The following is a 14,458-nucleotide window of genomic DNA, read 5'->3' as shown; positions in this document are numbered from 1 at the left end:
GGCCCTTTCATGATCTCTCTATCTCGTTGTCCCACTGATCGGTCCAAGCACTCCTATAAATAGATCTTCAATATGTTTCCATAAATAACACCCTACAAAACATGAAAACAATATATCATCAGAAATCAAATATTTCGAATCAAGATAAAACAAATATTACCAATTTTAAAACTTGTTCTAAGAAAGGCAAAACTATAAATATAGAAATTGAATGCAATAAGGAAATAATTTAAAAGACATGTGCGCAACATGTTCTTTCACTTATACAAGTCAGTTGTTAGTTATGCTAGTTGTGTTAAGTCTAGCTTGTTAGCATCGAGGAACCAACCCTGATAGCTGTTACAAGAGGGGGTAGCAGCAGGAATACAAAGTATAAGTTCTACATGGGTACATGTAATGTGTGTGAAAGCCATTTTCTGGAAATTGTGAGTAGAGATGTAATCGAGTCAAATAGAGTCGAACTCTTGAATGTTTAAGTTTACCTTGTTTATAATCGAGTCAATCTCGAGTTTTATTTAACAAATATATTCATGGCTCACGAGCTTATTTGAGGTTTTATCGAACTTAAACTTGCTTAATAAAGATAAATTATAAATTTAAATGTTCATTGAGTTCATTAAAAAAGCTAAATTTTATATTAAGGAAAAATCTTATCAAACCTTGTAATTTTATTCTAATAAATAAACTTAGATTTTTATATATTTTCCATGAGTAAAGTGTAAAATCTATAAACCAAATATCAAAATTATTTATTTTTCATCTAAGTGCTGACTCATAGGCCTACTAACGAATCTGTTCACGAGCTAACAAACCGAATGTTGTAAAGCTTGAGCTTGGTTCATTAATTTTAAGGAATCTCATTAAACGAGTTCAAATCATGAGTATTTATCAAATCAAACTTCAGATAGCTCACGAGCATCTTGATTCATTTATATCCCTACTAGAGACATACGCCCATACCTGAGTTCGACGGAGCCTGAGGCGAAAGATAAAATATGGGCCCTCTTGTTACAACTGTAAAGTTCGATTTGCAAATATCTTGCAAATATGATAAACAACACGTAAATACACCATAAACAATATGTTACATTAATAATATTTAACAAATATTTGAAATAATTACATAAATACTATGTTTTAGATGTGATAATATTTTTAAAATTTGTGTAATCTAGATCTCAAACCATTTATTTGTCAATATACAACATAACTAACCCTTTTAGTATACCCTGTAACATTTTTAATCGAAGATAATTCCTGATTACTTCAACTTGAGAAACTTCATTTTTTTGCTGATATAACTGTTCCTGATATGATTATCAAAATTTGATTGTCAATATTAGTATTTAGAAATAAACCATTCAGTTTTGTTTAATATTGGAGCGTGTTATTTATCATTTTCATTTGTTTAACAGAATTTTACAACAATCAACTCCAAACACAACTCGTCACCATTAATTTCTCGTCCACTATTACAAAAAAATATTTGAAACTTCATACAAGACTCCTTCAATTTTAAGGTTTATTTGTTACTTTATCCAAACATTTTTTTAACAAAAACTCAAATTAAAATATCTTGATATTGTTTAAATTATTCAAACCGAACTTGAAAAGAAAATTAGGCTCGATTAATTATTTTAAAAAATAAATTAAATTTATTTTTATTTTTTTATTTAACATTGGTTAGATTTTTTTTAATTTCAATGAACAGTACCAATTTTGCATATATATATATATATATATATATATATATATATATATATATTTTTTTTTTTTCAAAAAAAAAATTGGGCCCCTTCCAGGATCGGACCCTGAGGCGGAGGCCTCTTTGGCCTTATGGAAGGTCCGGCCTTGATCCCTACTTGTGAGAGAACGAGCTACATGCATGAAACCAACTCTTGAACTTGCAAAAGTTGCGATGAGTCATGCCGCGATGTCCTCGTTGCTTTCTTAAGGACTGGTTAATTGTATCTAGGTAGTCCCACATAGGGCTGTCATACCGTACAAAAATATCGAATTATAACGATACCGTACCGAATTATTTTTGATATGCAGACATTTTTTTGGTATATCGAATTTTTTTTCGGTATCTATACGGTATCAATATGGATTTTTTCCGTGCCAAAATTTCAAAATTTCGGTATCGGTACCGGTATGAATTTTTTTCATACTGATATTTTTGTTACGGTATACTGAAAAACAACCCCTAGTCCCACATTGATTTGCTAACATGTTTAAAATGCATACAACAAAGACATGGAATGAAGACATGCAACTACGGGTGTTCAAACTTTGGATAAAAACCGAAAAAATCGTAAAACCAAACCGAAAAAACCAAACACCGAAAATCGAAATTTGAAATTCGGATATAAATGTTAAAACTGAAATTTATTTGGTTCGATTTCGGATTATATATCTCAAAACCGAACCGACCAAAAACATCAAAATTTTATTAAATTAATAATTTTATTTATATTATTTATGTATATTTTATGGGGCTAATTGCATCCACACCCCCTGTGAAAAGTCTAAAAAGCATAAAACCCCTTAAAAAATATTAATAGGCTAATGCATCCCTCAGTTTTTTAAAATGTAGCACATTTCACCCCTATGTTATACAAACTCGGGCACATTTATATCCTCTCATAGGGGTTTTTATGCTAATTTTTTTAAAACATAGGGTCTAACATGCTATTAATTTTACACATGGGGTTTTATGCCTTTTAGACTTTTCACAGGGGGTGTGGATGCAATTAGCCCATATTTTATGAGATGATATCTAGTAAATAAATAATCATTTTTAATAGTTTTTAATTGATTATTGGTTATTTAAGTGATTTAGACTTTGAATTTAAAAGTTTTATGAAACAATCATTTAAAAGATAATATATTATATTTTAAAATATATTTATAATATTAATTAAAATGATTATATCAAAATCGAATTAACCGACCGAAATAACCGAATCTATTTTGTAGAAAACCGAACCGAAGAAAAACGGTTCGGATATCGAATTATATATTTCTAAAATTAAAATAGAAAACCGAAAGTTGAGCCAAACAGACCGATAAACACATCTACATAGAACAAATTGAACCAACTTTTAAACCTGCAAGTGTTACCTCTAGATACCTATTGTTGGTGGATTGATAAGTCATGCTGTGACATCTTGGTTGCTTTATGAAGAACTGATTAATTATAATTAATTAGTCCCGCATCGATTTGTGGGCATGTTTAGATTGATTCATAAAGGAATACAATGGATTCGTGTAGAAAAATGAATTAGCCATCGTCTTGAACCTGCAAGATCTACTTGGTGCTGGTGGATTGCTGAGTCATGTCACAACATCCTCGTTCTTGTCTGAAGATCTAGTTAAATATTAATTATTATCAGTAGTCTCACACTGATTTGTGAACATGGTTTAAATTTATTTATATTTATTTATTGATATATAAAGGTATCTAATGGAATCATGTGGCAAATTTGATCAGCTCTGGTTTTGAACCTGCTAGAGCTACCTCTAGATAACCAGTGTAGTCAAGTCATGACACTATCTAAAGAATGGTTAATTATTTTTAGTCCCGCATTCATTTGTTAACATATTTAAACTAACAACTAAAAGACTATAACATTGAAATCCTACAACAAAATGCCTTGAACCTCTACAACAAAAAGGTTCGTTAATTATAAGCAGTCACATGACGATATGAGATTTGAATCCTCTACGATGGCTGAAAAAACAACGCCAAGTGTTGTGCATTTTTTAAACAAGATGATCATCTCGTTTCATCTTACAACTTTTCAAATTAATCTGACAATGTGTGGGGTCGACAAGATATCATCTGATCATCTCGTGTAAAAAGTACAAATCATCATCTCCAAATCCGGTCGATATGTGATCACGTTTAAATAGGTTGATAAAGGGGTAATTAAATTATCACATAGCAAGTATAGATACAAATTAAGTAGTCCCGATTGTGCTCAGTGTTGCTCGCATAAGCTTGGGGCCTGAGATGTGACAGCATTAGTGCTCTTTCTCTCTACCCAACTAGCTAGGCCTGCCCGGCCGGAAACTACACGATGGAGGAACCCAAACTTATCTCAGAAATCGACATGAAATTTCGCATTCACCTACCCGCGACGCATATTTTGGTGGACACTCCGCACACCAATTTCAACGTGTGCGAGTTCTACCATGATACTATTATGCCTCACCCAACTCGGGGGTGGAGGTATAGTGTGAGATCCTGTAATGCTACGTGGGTATACATTCTCATGTAGTACAAAAATATTAATTTTATGGGAAAAAGGCAATCAAAATTCTCCCCAACTAAATATGTTATGCTTTGAAATGGACATTATTCCATGCCACATGAAAGATTTGAGGCACCCATTCTCACCCACTATAAATTCCCACAACTTTTCAAAGTTCTCACACCAGCATAGCATGTTGGCCGAGCATACTGCAAACGTCTTGCGGCAGTTAGGCAATCTTCCGGCGTACAAAACGCAATCATATCTTAATCCCAAGTGGAATGAGTATAGGATAAAGATGCTGCCGAGTATATAACAGAATGTGCTGTCGAGCATCGGTACACGTCCCTCTTACCAAAATTCCTTTTCCCTCCATAAATATTGTGATTCTATTCTCCATTTAGAACACTCACAGCTTACTGAACCAAGTTTCTTGAATCATAGAGAGAATGGTGAAATTTTCCAAGCAGTTTGAGGGGCAGTTGATCCCCGAATGGAAAGAAGCATTCGTCGATTATAGGCAACTGAAAAAGGAGCTCAAGAAAGTGAATCCCAACAATCAAAACATGAATAATGAGCAACCAAAGAATTCATTTGCCAATACCCTTTTCTCTTCTTTGAGAAAGTACACGTTTCTTGGACGAAACCGAAAAGAAAATAAGGCCATTCATGTAAGTATATGATGATACATGACGCCGATTCACACATTTTGTTACGTGTGATGTTTTTGGTTCATACAATGTTTGTTTATCAATCCAGGTTCACCGAAAGCTTACAAACTCTGCTAGTAAAGGGGACTTGTACGAAACCGAGCTGCTGGAGCAATTTGCTGATACTGAAGCTGCAGCTGAATTTTTTGCGTTTCTGGATTGTCAACTTAATAAAGTAAATCAGTTTTATAGAACGAAAGAGAAGGAATTTCTTGAAAGAGGTGAGCTGTTGATGAAACAAATGGAGATCCTCGTCGAGCTTAAAACTGCACTCAAGGAAAAACAATCCAAAGAATTTGCTTCCCAAGAATCTAAAGAGGATGATTCAATATCAGGCACCATATCTTGCGGTAATTTGGATAAAAGTCTCCTTAGAATGCAACTTTTTCTTGTACTTTTATGTGTAACAAGTATGCATTTTGTTCTGTTTCATGTAGACGAAGAGTCTGTCAAGGGGAGAGTAGATTCAGAGCTGGTTCCTGAGAATTCAACCGATGATTTTGACAAAGATGATACTCAGTTCTCAGATGGTTCAAACTCGGGTGAACTTGAAAGATCGATGAGAATGAAGAAGGATTATAAAATGAGGTCTCTTTCTGGTAAAGTTATCAACTACCAGGGGAAAAACCTGAGAATTCACATTCCATTGACGAATCCAACTCGTGCCTTTTCGGCCATCTCGTATTTACTTTGGGATGATTTGGTGAACCAGTCATCCAAGAAATGTGGATCAGAGGGAAATAAGTTGCATATCAACAAGAAAAAGCTGCATCATGCAGAGAAAATGATCAGGGGAGCATTCGTTGAGCTTTACAAAGGATTAGGCTACCTCAAAACTTATAGGTAAATTCATCATTTGGTTATAAATTTTGTTTGGGAAAAAAATTTATGCACTATAATTTATGTTTCTGTTATACTTTTCAGGAACTTAAACCTGCTAGCTTTTGTAAAGATTTTGAAGAAATTCGATAAAGTAAGTAAATGTGACGACCTTTTTCGGTTTTTCGTTACATTTGTTATCCTCATTCTTTTCTTTTTTTTTTTTTCTTTCAGGTAACTAGCAAACAAATTCTTCCGGTTTACTTAAAAGTTGTCGAAAGTTCGTATTTCAACAGCTCCGACAAGGTAACTAACTGGTCCATAAGTTAAAATATCGAGTAAAAATATCCAAGAGACACGAAAGAGCGAATATATTGTCATTGGAAGATGATTGGATGTGGGGCAACATACGAATCCCATCACCAGATTCTTATTCTGAGACAGAGTCAAGTGATGTTAAATCCATAATTGCCTAGATACTCCATTCATGATTTTAAGATATGATTGTCTTGCATAAGACAAGCGAGTAGGAAAAGTCGTCCCGGACCAGCCCAAGTTTCATGCTACTCTTGAACTATCAGAAAGTTAAGATTTTACTTAATGTTGCAGGCATTAAAGTTGGCAGATGAAGTTGAGGAAGTTTTTATCAAGAAATTTGGTGAAGATGATAGAAGAAAGGCCATGAAATACCTAAAACCGGTTCATCGTAAAGAATCGCATGCCATCACTTTTTTCATTGGTGAGTTTTTTGAAATCTAATGCAAAGTGCAAATGTGGAGAGTAGTAAAGGTAGATGATGGATTTCAAGATAACATTAAGAAGTTAGTGTCCTTTTCGACTAGAAGACGTTTCTTGTGTATCCGAACAATACGTAATAAAAAAGTTTAATGCAAAAACTTAAGCCACTAAATTCTCAAGAAAGAGGGTGAAAAAGAGTCCACTTTTGGGAAGTGCGCTATAAAGAAAGGCAATAATAGTTTTTATTGAACTTTCCACAATATTGAAAGCCAGCTCTCATTCAGTTTCCTAAGTGTGGAACCATGTCCAATATTTTGCCTCTAACAAATGTACTAATGTTAAGGTTGTTCTTGACATATTATGGACTGCAAGACAAGAAAATTTCCGACTAATGTCCCTTAGATTCTGCGTAACAAAACTGAAAAAAGATCAGTAACATCACTTTGTTTAGTACTGGTTTGAATGCACTATGCAACGAAACTTATTCTTTCAATCTAACTTGGTATTATAAACCTTTTGTCTTGCAAAACCAGGCCTGTTTACTGGTGGATTTCTCGCGCTTTTCATTGGCTATGTTGTCATGGCTCATATTACCGGAATGTACAGACCTGAATCAGATAAAATGTACATGGAAACAGTCTACCCGATCCTTAGGCAAGTTATTTATTTTACTGAAGGATTAATCATATCAAACTTAATTTTGAAGAAACCTGAATTTTCAAAATTTGTGATTTTGCAGCATGTTTAGCTTACTATTCCTACACTTCTTCCTTTATGGATGCAACATCTTTATGTGGAGAAAGACGAGGATAAATTACAGCTTCATTTTCGAATTGTCAACGACGAAAGAACTAAAATACAGAGATGTTTTCTTGATCTGTGCAGCGTCAATGACTTTTGTAGTAGGCGTGTTCTTTCTTCATCTATCCCTTGTTTCCAGGGGGTATTCTTATTCTCAAGTTCAAGCCATTCCTGGCCTTCTTCTACTGGTAAACTTTCGATCATATCACAACTACAAACATAATAAGATTTCAAATTATTGAACAATGGATCCAATTTGCAGGCTACTCTGTTGCTCTTGGTGTGCCCTTTTAACATCATCTACAAATCAAGCCGATACCGGTTCCTATCTGTTATAAGAAACATCGTATTATCTCCCTTGTATAAGGTCGTTATGCTCGACTTTTTCATGGCCGATCAACTTTGTAGCCAGGTATCATCATTAACTGGCTATCCATCTTTCAAACAAACACATAAAAGTTACAGTATCACTAAAATTTTCTTGTTTTTATGTGCTTTCGATCAGGTACCTATGTTAAGGAACTTAGAATACGTCGCGTGCTACTATATAACTGGGAGCTACAAGGCTCAGGATTACAATTACTGCATGAGAACGACATACTATAGAGACCTTGCTTATGCTGTTTCCTTCCTACCATACTACTGGAGAGCTATGCAGGTTTAGTATCAACTTAAAATCCTCATATCTTGAAAACTAAGTGATACAAATCAAGATTATTCCTCGACGTTTCTTGATGTATTTTTATCATGATTTCACAGTGTGCTCGAAGATGGTTTGATGAAGGGCAGAAAAGCCACCTCATCAATTTAGGAAAATATGTTTCTGCAATGCTGGCCGCAGGAGCAAAAGTCGCGTACGAGAAGGAAAAGAGCGTGGGATGGCTTTGTCTAGTCGTTGTAATGTCGAGTGTTGCGACAGTTTATCAACTGTACTGGGATTTCGTCAAGGACTGGGGCTTGCTCCAGTTCAACTCCAAGAATCCATGGCTAAGAGACGAATTAATGCTTCGACAAAAGTTCGTGTACTACTTCTCAATGGTATTACTCTAGCTGTGTTCTCTCTCCCTTTCCTTATTCTGCTTAGGGGATCGCGAAGAATTCGACGAATCTTATAAATGTTTGAGGATTTTGATTCTGGTATTTATTTTCCAGGTATTGAACCTTGTTCTGAGACTAGCTTGGCTGCAGACAGTTCTTCATTACAACTTTGGAAAGGTAGACTACAGAGTAACGATGCTGTTTTTAGCAGCACTTGAGGTTGTCAGAAGGGGGCTATGGAATTTTTACAGGTAAAGTAAAGAATCGAACACCAACGAACTCATAAGTCGTCCAGTCGATTTACTTGCTAAAAATTTTGTAAAGAAAAGTCCACAATCACTTTGTTCTAAGCATTTGCAAACACTACCTTGTTCTGATCGACAAAACTTTTGATCTGAATGTGTAAGACTCACATATTTTGTGATCCAGGAGAAAAATTCTATCCCATCGAATCGACACAAATGCATAAATTGATGGATGATGGGTATTTTATGTTGTTGGAACAGGTTAGAGAATGAGCATCTAAATAATGCAGGCAAATTTAGAGCTGTGAAGACAGTGCCACTCCCTTTTCAAGAAGTGGATGAGCAAGACTAAGGGGCCATTTTGCACAAATTCCTAACACAAATAATTCAACTTATTCCTCCATTCTTCCAACAGCAAATTGCAAATCTGAAGTGTCAATGTACAACTTGATGCTGATCAAAATGTCCATTTCACCTTTTTGTTTCCCTCTTCTGTATATTAGTTCTAAATAAATAATTTATAGTTCTATACCGAAAAATTTGATGCACCAATGATAATGAAATACTTTACCCTTGATTTGTCTTTTCTTTTATATATACTATCATAAAGTACGTGCAATGCCACACTATTACGAATTAAAATATGCATGTATAGGGTTAGAAATTCAATCTTTAAAACTTGTATTATTAGCAAATGATAGTAACATAAAACATATATATAAAACAATCTATTCAAATTATAGCAGCCGCAGGAGATGAAATGGCATGCAAAATATATAGAAAATAAAGTATAAGTCAATTCAAATTATAGCTTGACCCAAGTATATACGATCATTGCAACCTCTCCCTAAATATCCTAGAAGTAAATAGTATGTACAATAAGGGGAAAAATGGATTAGCACTTGAAAATTAAAAAAGAAATGACAATCAAACAAGTAAATTAAATAAAGTAAATTAAATAGTAAACACGTTTGATGCAAAGACATGTAGAGAGGCGCAGATAAATTTAATATTTTTAAAACAATTATAAATCAATTCGTTCAACTCACATTCACATTAACAATAGCAAATAATCATAAATCGAAAAGCATAATTAATATATTCTCCTAATTAACTTATAATCATTTCATTTAAACCCATGAATTTCAATATGGGTAAAATAAATTAAATGTATGCATCGATCAAATTATTCTATTTACTCAAGTTGCACATATATATCTGATTCACAACAACTCACACTGACCACTACTTGTCTACATTTGAGCGATAATAAAGACAAACAATGTTACATAAGATAACCCATATTCAACCTCCGCACATATTAAAACTTTTTTTTAATTATTATTAATGGAATCAATTTAATAGGAAATAATAATAGTGGTGAATGATCATCCCAAAATATATTATATATTTTTTCATTTAAATTATTTTTTTATTGTATTTGTTTAGTTAATCTTTGATTGCCTTTATTTCAATATAATTGTCATTATAAGATTAATAAATTGTCATGACATTATCTTAATAATTAAGTACTATTTGATAATATATATAATTGTGGGGAGCAATCGAAAATTATGGTAAAATATGCATTTGAAATGAGAGCAGCTAATTATACTTAACAATTATTAGCATGTATCACCAATTAAATAGAGCAGCAAGCGATCGAATTTCTAACTTATCTTGATTTTTAGTTTTCTAATGAGAACTAATTAGTGACATGCAATGGTAAGTTGAGAAAAATGTGGGTAATTTAATTGATGATACAAGCTAATATATTGTTAAGTATAATTAGCTGCTCTCATTTCAAATGCATATTTAATTTGAAGATATAATTGGCTGCACCCATCGGATTGAATATTGAAAAATGCTAAAGTACAACAAATATCGTGTACAACGATATTTACAACAATAATATCGTGAGATTTTGCTATTTTATCACGAGATTTTGTATTTAATGTATCGTGAGATTTTGATAAATTAAATTCTTGCATTGATTTTTTTGTGCTGTAAGATTCGTTGTACAAATTTTGTTGTACATGTAGCATCACTCTTGAATATTTGTATTTCAAATTCTTCCGTATCTGATAATTTTATTCCTTGTTCAAATTTGATTCATAGATAGAACTATATCTTTGTATGCCTATTTAAATAAGTTTCCTCAAGTCAATAAATGAAATAGACTTTTCCAAACGATAACCTTCACATGGTATCAGAGAAGGTGAGGTCTCATGGGAAAGTTCGATCCTACCCCATGGGATAGGTAGAAGTATGTAATTGGTGCATATCATGTGAGTCCCACATAATCATGTCAGGCCCACATGATTTGCACCAATCACAAAAGTCCACACCACCCATGGGGTAATACCCCATGGATAGCACCGAATTTTCCGGTCTCATGGCCGGCTCCAAGGGGGGGCCTCAAAAAAAAAAAATTTTTAAAAAAAAAATTTTAAGTATTTTTTTATATTTAAAATATTATATGAGTCTATTTATTTTGTTTAAAATTCGAAATCGTGGTCCATTTTTTGTATTTTTTTTCATCATTTTTTAGTTAAAAAGTATCTTTCTATTTAAACAAAAATATCTTTTTTCGTTAAATTGATCATCTCAGATGAGTTAAAGTATTCAAATTGGACTAATCATCTTTTGTTTATTTATTGAATGAGATGAGATTTATTTTTGCCTATTTTTGTACTGCAGTTGATTTTTTTAATTAATTTACGTGGCAGATTCTAGGTGAGAAGGGAGCGACTCTAGTTCGTCGACCAGAAATGGAATCAAATGACCTTAAAATCCAATCTTAACCGTTCATAATATTTCTTACATCCTTATGAACGTGCGAACCAAATTTGAGGTCGATCCGACGGTTCAATATTCCAAAAAAATACTTCTACAAGTTGACTGAATTTTGTTGCATACAAATCCGAAAATAAGGTAAGTGGGTTTTTGTTTCTTTAAGCCATCTTTGTTTCAATTCGATGGAAATCATTGAGTCTTGTTTCTATTGGACTTTTTTTGTTAATTTTTATTCTCTAAGCATTATTCTAAGAAACCATCGAAATCTTTGTTTCGGCTTATTCTTGTTTGAAATCACCAAGTATCCGTTTCAAGTTTTGATCGTACACTGTTTGTTTTATGTCCTTTGATCCCGTATATGTTTCGTTCCACATGAATCCTTTGTTATGCTTCATTTTGAAGTACCTTATGATTCGTTATGCATTCCTTTGCTAAGCCTTTGTTCAGATTCATTCTGTTCTTTTCGTTCCAATTGATACCTATGTGATATGTTCGTTTGTGATGATTCTAATTTGAATAATGGCGCATAAGAAAAAACCTGTGAGGGAAAAGGCCCCAGAGAGAGCCCATGCGTTGGAAAAGGCCCCAAAGGGAGCCCGTTTATAGGAAAAGGCTCCAGAGGGAGCCCAAAACCAGTAAAAGCCCATGGTCATTATGATAAGATATGAATAAATATATTTTTAAAAGAATGATGTTCCTGTTTTGAAAACTCGATTGTACATTCCTTGTTTCATGTCCTTTGATTTCGTTTCATGTTTTGTTCTGTACGATTCCTCTTTTATGCAATGAGATCTTGAAATGCACTGTTAGGATTCAAATTAAGAAATGGTAAGGAAATTCCGAAAACATGATATGATAAGGCCCTGATGCGGTGGGTTATAATAACCGTTTAAGGCCTCGTTCCCTTAGAGGAGTAACAATTAGGGACTGATCAGTAGCCAAGGATTAACGAGATGAATAACAGTGATATGTCTAAGTTATGCTTCAGTTATGATTTGTCTTGATGCTTTGTTTCGAATTCTGTTTGTCTCATATCTTGACTCCTGTTGCGACATGTTCTGGAACATGTCTTCTTTTGAATTCGTATCATGTATATATATATATTCGATATTTGTGTGTACGATTGGCCCCCACTTGCTGAGTGTTTCTCAAAACACTCACCCCTTTACTCTCCCTCCCCAGATAAGAATGAAGATGAGTTAGATGACGAAGAACAGAATATGTTCTGGGGTTGGTGATGACGGATCAGTTCAAGTTAAAGAAATATTTTTACTTTAAATTTCAGTTTCGCTTCCGCATTGTCGCACTTGTGTTTTTCTATGTAAAAACAGTTATAGTTTATGAAATATACTGGTTTTTGGAAAGATTTGTACTACGAGGCTTGTTGTTTCAATATTAAATTGTTAAACAACGCTGATGTCAACTAGGCCCGTTTTCGGGACGTGACATTTTAGTGGTATCAGAGCCGCCAGGTTCCATAATTCGGATGGGAAGAGCTTCTTGCTGAAAAAAAAATAAATTTCAGTTGTGAAGCAGCCCTAGTTCAGATAAACCAGCTGGGACAATAGACCAGTTGGGAGAGAAAGAATCCGATAAGACAAAATAGCTGGCTGATAGAATAGATTTGTTAAGAGTAATCTTATTCTAGAATGAACTTCAATTTTGTCCTTGAACGATTTATGGGATGTGCAAGTACTCCAATCAAGTTAGCTACAACCCGACACCAGTTAGCACAAAGAACGTGGATGAAGAAGATCCAATTGAAGTATGCATGCCTGAAATGCGACATACTAAGCTTATCACCAAAAGGATAAATTTTTAAGTCATAGATCTTCCATACAATATCTTGTGTGTTTAGTTAAGGATAAAACCATTTAAGGATGATTCTAGTTAAGAGAAACTCAGTTAAAGGAATTTAGGTTTGAACTATCCAACTATTGGAAAATATAGTTCGGAATATATGTAGAGAAGAATTCAAATATTAGTGCTTCATCTAATAAGAATTTGGTAGGTAATCCTCATAGATAGAATTAAGAAAAGTTCGGCTAAAAGAAGCATGCCGATAAGATGGGTTTTTTTTAGGAAACTTGATAGAACTAAGGTAATTAAGTAAATTGGGTTCAAATAGTAGAGATATGACAATAAGAATTTTTTTTATGGAGATTAATTTTATCAAAATTCCTTTTGGGTTTAAATAAGATCGGATCTTTTCCCCTCTCAATTAACCTATTAAATTGATTTTTCTTTTCATCTTGCCCAAATGTTTAGACATTGTATCTGTCTATACCATATTTTGTATACATTTTTATTTTTGTTTTCTTTCGCCTTCGATTATACATTTTGAGTAACACTTCTATTTTGTCAAGCCATCATTCATCTTGATCCAATAAGTCCGTTTGACAATATCGCCCTTTTTAGTTTTCTTGTTTTATTGTACATAAATCATTTCAGTTTTAACTCTGATATTCATATCAAAATTTGCTACTTTCCGACTTGCATTTTCTTTAGAATATATCCTTTTTGATTGTTATTATTTTACCCAACCATGTTATCATGTCATATGATAAACTTTATATGATTATCAGCCTCACATATTTGCTAATATATATTTTCACTCATAGTCCAGATAACCCAATATTTTTTTTCTTTCCAAATATATCCATCATCCTAATTTTATTGGTTCGATTGGGTTATTTTGGCAATTTGTTTGAGTTACAAAGTTTTGTACATCATTATTCAACTAGATTTATCTCCTCACATTTGATTACGTTACCTGGTCATACCATTTGACGTAGCTAATTAATTTGTTTAATCGATATGGTTAATTTTTCTGATAATTCACCTATCCGAGATTTTCATATTCACTTCCTCGTTTACATGATAAAATCCATAACGCACCTCTATTATCCAAATCATTTTACTTAGTTGCCAAAATCATATTGATTATACTAAGTTAAATTAATTTTCATTTCTTGTCTATCGTTAAGTTGTTTCAAATATCATAAATCTAGTCAATATTCTTATTGTTCCATGATGGAAAATCTATTCAATTCCC

The 14,458-nt window shown here is 33.2% G+C and overlaps 1 protein-coding gene across 3 annotated transcripts; it reads left to right on the top strand.

Annotated features, from left to right (window-relative positions):
* Window positions 1–4,457: 4,457 nt before the first annotated feature.
* On the top strand, window positions 4,458–9,165 carry LOC140882128 (phosphate transporter PHO1 homolog 1). 3 transcript variants are annotated; one of them, XM_073287904.1, is made up of 14 exons: window positions 4,458–4,594; window positions 4,701–4,927; window positions 5,016–5,316; window positions 5,404–5,809; window positions 5,891–5,939; window positions 6,020–6,091; window positions 6,395–6,524; window positions 7,057–7,177; window positions 7,263–7,512; window positions 7,587–7,736; window positions 7,830–7,982; window positions 8,084–8,362; window positions 8,477–8,613; window positions 8,869–9,165. In XM_073287904.1, the coding sequence occupies exons 2-14, from the start codon at window positions 4,706–4,708 to the stop codon at window positions 8,957–8,959; spliced, it is 2,361 nt and encodes a 786-aa protein (XP_073144005.1). In that variant the 5' UTR covers window positions 4,458–4,594; window positions 4,701–4,705; the 3' UTR covers window positions 8,960–9,165. The 3 variants fall into 3 exon arrangements, with proteins under 3 accessions (XP_073144005.1, XP_073144006.1, XP_073144004.1); XM_073287905.1 differs by lacking the exon at window positions 4,458–4,594 and having other exon boundaries at window positions 4,638–4,927; window positions 8,898–9,165; XM_073287903.1 differs by lacking the exon at window positions 4,458–4,594 and having other exon boundaries at window positions 4,639–4,927.
* Window positions 9,166–14,458: the final 5,293 nt, after the last annotated feature.

This window comes from Henckelia pumila, chromosome 2 (assembly GCF_033568475.1).
Source record: "Henckelia pumila isolate YLH828 chromosome 2, ASM3356847v2, whole genome shotgun sequence".
In the NCBI taxonomy this organism is placed as follows: Eukaryota; Viridiplantae; Streptophyta; class Magnoliopsida; order Lamiales; family Gesneriaceae; genus Henckelia; species Henckelia pumila.
Note: the sequence above shows the minus strand (reverse complement) of the source record. Positions and strands in the feature narration are given on the sequence as shown.

Coding starts and splice junctions, on each gene's coding strand:
- LOC140882128 (XM_073287904.1), top strand. CDS start 4,706: ATGGTGAAATTTTCCAAGCAGTTTGAGGGGCAGTTGATCCCCGAATGG. Junction 6,092..6,394: donor ATTTCAACAGCTCCGACAAG/GTAACTAACTGG, acceptor TTAATGTTGCAG/GCATTAAAGTTGGCAGATGA. Junction 7,983..8,083: donor ACTACTGGAGAGCTATGCAG/GTTTAGTATCAA, acceptor ATGATTTCACAG/TGTGCTCGAAGATGGTTTGA.